General features: G+C 39.7%; 1 protein-coding gene across 1 annotated transcript; it reads right to left on the reverse strand.

Moving 5' to 3' along the window:
• Positions 1-551: 551 nt before the first annotated feature.
• Positions 552-1,409, reverse strand: LOC110802642 (uncharacterized). The gene has a single exon (XM_022008077.1). It carries the CDS (start codon positions 1,407-1,409, stop codon positions 552-554), a length of 858 nt encoding a protein of 285 aa, XP_021863769.1.
• Positions 1,410-3,581: the final 2,172 nt, after the last annotated feature.

Consider the following 3,581-nt stretch of genomic DNA (forward strand, 5'->3'; position numbering starts at 1 on the left):
CAAATTCAACAGAAACCATATTATCAGTAGTAAACTTACGATCGAAAATAAGGTTTTTGATGAGTTTAGGTGCATGTAAAACATTTTTGAGGGTTAAAGATGGATTTCTGGGGTGAAAGGATGCGTTACCATAACCATGAATAGGAATCATATTACCATTACCAACAGCAATGCCATTATTTTTTCTCAAATGAAAATAAGACGAGAGAATACCTTGAGAGGCGGTCATATGAGATGTAGCTCTAGTGTCCATACACCAATTATCATCTGGTGGATTGAGAGATATAGTGTGCATGGCCTGATAAATGTCGGTAGGTACAGGAATGTAGGAAGGAGCAGCCATATAGTAAGCCTGCTACGGAGGTCGAGCAACGAAGATTCCGGGCTGTTGTTGAGGGGAGGACTCCTGCTGGCCAGCCATAGGATGAGGGAATGGAGATGTTGCCCACGATTGTGGTCCCCATGCTAGCCATGGAGGATAGAACCAAAATGGTGGTGCCACGAAGGATTCCTGCTGTGGCGGTCGCCACTGTTGCTGCTGCTGTGGGGGGCTAATTGCGGTTCCCGCTGTCATGATGACCACCGTGATTGTTGCGGTTTCCACCACCGTCGCGATTGTGGTTGTTGCGTTTGCCCCGAGAGTTAGATTTTCCTCGATTGTTGGAGGAATTTTCAGCCACATAATGCTGCCCATGAGAGGAGGAATTGTCAAACACATTCATATGAGAAAGAAGGGCGGTGTCCGAACCTGTTTGTGGCGCAAGCTCCTTGCCATGACTGTCCTCCTCAAGATCAAACATAGAGCGAAGCTTCTCGAAGGTGGGCAGGGGAGTGCAATGATGTACGGTGGTCCAGAAAGTCTTGAACTCCTCAGTGAGACCCCGGAGAGTGCGGAGCACCATCAGTTCATCGGACACGGGGTGGCCGATATTGGCCAAGCTGTCGACCAAAATTTTGATGCTAGTGCAATAAGCTTTGACATTAGGAAAATCAACCAACTTAGTACATGTGAATCTCACATCAAGGGCCAGGGCATGAGCCGATTTGTTGGCTTGAAATAATTGAACCAACCGGTTCCAAGTGTCGGCAGCCGTGTCATCTTGGTTGATGATGGTGTTGAGAAGATCGTTCGAGTTGGTGTCGTAAATCCACTGTCGGACTATGTCATCGAGCCTCTCCCATAAGGCCTTAGAAGCAGTCTTGTCCGTGTTAGATAAGGTAGTAGCATCAGCATCAGCAGACGCCGTCGAAGGAAGAATGTGTTCAAGAACCAAGTTTGCCCTACAATGGAGTTTAAATAAAGTAGCCCAGTTGTTGAATTGGCTGCCCTCGTAATCTAATACGACATGAATGCAGGCTTTGATGTTGGTGACCGTTGTGGCTGGATGAAGCTTAGATAGGTCAGCCATTGATGAAGAAGAAGAAGAATGGATGAGGAAGAGAAAGAGAACACGAGAGAAGGAGGATCAGCTGCTAGGGTTAGAAAACCTAGTCTCGTGATACCATGTGAGAATATTTGTCGTGCCTTTCTCATTCCATAATACAAGAATATATACATGAGTATTCTAGGGTTAATATAGGAAATATAGTGAGAATTAATTTACATTAATTACATAGTCTAATAAAATCTTTGCTTTGCATGCATATCCTTGGAGTCTACTATTCTCTCTACTCCTTCATCTTGGATCAAATTATCAGAATTTTTGAAGAGAGAGGAGAGAAGATGTGACATAGGGTTCGAAAATGGAGTTGGAGAGGGAGAAAGGAGGTTTTCGAAATTAGAAGTGGGGAGGATATAGAAGATGTAACCAGAAAAGAAAGACGCGTTGCATATGGAGGAGATAGGAGAAACGAGAAGAGGAAATCAGAATGGTTTATTGGGTTCCTCGGAACAAAGAAAAGAAAGGAAAAAGAGGAAAAATGATTGAGGTTATAATTAACAATAAGACAAAAAAAAAAGTAAGGCATAAAATGGGAGCATATTAGTAATTACACTATTTTATTTTATTTTGAAGAAAATTAGTAATTGCACTATTGGTTGAATAGTATTACAAGTTCAAGGCTTTATAAGTGTGGGCATAAAATGGGGGCATATTAGTAATTGCACTATTGGGTGAATAATATTAGAATTTAGAAGTTCAAGGCTTTATAATGAGCGATTTCCGTAGATAATGCTTAATGTTGGAAGAATTCCAAAAATATGCCCCTTTTACCTATAATTCTCAATCTATCGTCCACGTCATCATATAGATTGTAAATTTTTTTTTCTCGGTTCACAAATAAACCACCAACTGAATTGACGATTTCATTTATTGCGAAACCACCATTTCAATATATTTACAAAAAAAACTAAAATCCTAAAAAGGCAAAGATCATGTCTTCTCACTTTCCCAGTTTCCCCTACCCCTGCATAACCAACATTACCATCATCAATAAGAAAAATAAAGCAACCAAAAACTACATCAATAGGCCAATAACTACAACTCGTTGATGCAATTCAAGGACGCTCTAACAAAATTTACAAGCTTTTTATGGGTATTTAGCGTTCAATGTTCTTTTAATCAAATTTTATCAAAACCCAAAAAGGAAGATTAAAATTTACAATAATATGGATTATGTTAACATCAAACAAACGTAAACCAATGCAGAGTATCAATTTGATTTACAGTTTTATACAATTTAAAAATTAAAAAAAGGCAAATTACTTGTTATACCTTACAACCACACTGTTGGTGGTAGTGACGGGCTTCAGTAGTCGACAACAAGCGGTTGTGACTCGGTGAGGGATGGTGTTTGGACAGGACGAAGGTCACCAGATCCGAGCACTCTGTATGTTTTTTTATATATATATTTTATGTCGAGGTTTTTCTTACTGGTTATTCTTGGGAATTTGGTGAGTGTCGTCTTCGTGAACTTCACCACTTGCACCAAGCCGCCGATTGAGTTGGCACTTCATTCCTAAAACCGCCAACTCAATCAACGAGTTTTCTATTAAATCGCTAATTGAGTTGGCGATTTTATGCTGACTTGTAAAAATAAAAATAGACTGGATTAATTGCTGACGTGGACGGTATGTGAGGAATCTAATATTAAGTCAGTTAAGACCAGGTTCTGGTGAGAACCTACCTTAAGATGAGAACTATCTTATAATGAGAACCTCTGATAACCATTGGATAAAAATAAAACGGACGGCTGAGATCATATCTCGTGAATTAAAACGGAAGATTCCTTTTCTCTCTCCTGATTGAACTGACCTTTTCTCTCTCTACAATTCACTCCCTCACGTCAATTTCTCTCTCCTCACTCGATTTCAAACGCACTCATCTCTCTCCTCAACGAATTTGCTTGTGCGATGCTCAAATTCTTCACACAAATCAGCAAATCAATTAGTAAATCAGGTATTGTTCTGGATTTATTGTTTCAGGTGGTTTTACTTCAAATTTCTTCTCCGAAGACTCAATTCTTCACTGGCCTGCAAATTCGAGCTCAGAATCAGGTATTATTAGATTATGCTTATAGTAGAAAATTCTCAAGCTTATAGTAACATCAGTTAAAATTTTATGTTGTTCTTATACAATTCG

Source organism: Spinacia oleracea, chromosome 4 (assembly GCF_020520425.1).
Source record: "Spinacia oleracea cultivar Varoflay chromosome 4, BTI_SOV_V1, whole genome shotgun sequence".
NCBI lineage: Eukaryota > Viridiplantae > Streptophyta > Magnoliopsida > Caryophyllales > Amaranthaceae > Spinacia > Spinacia oleracea.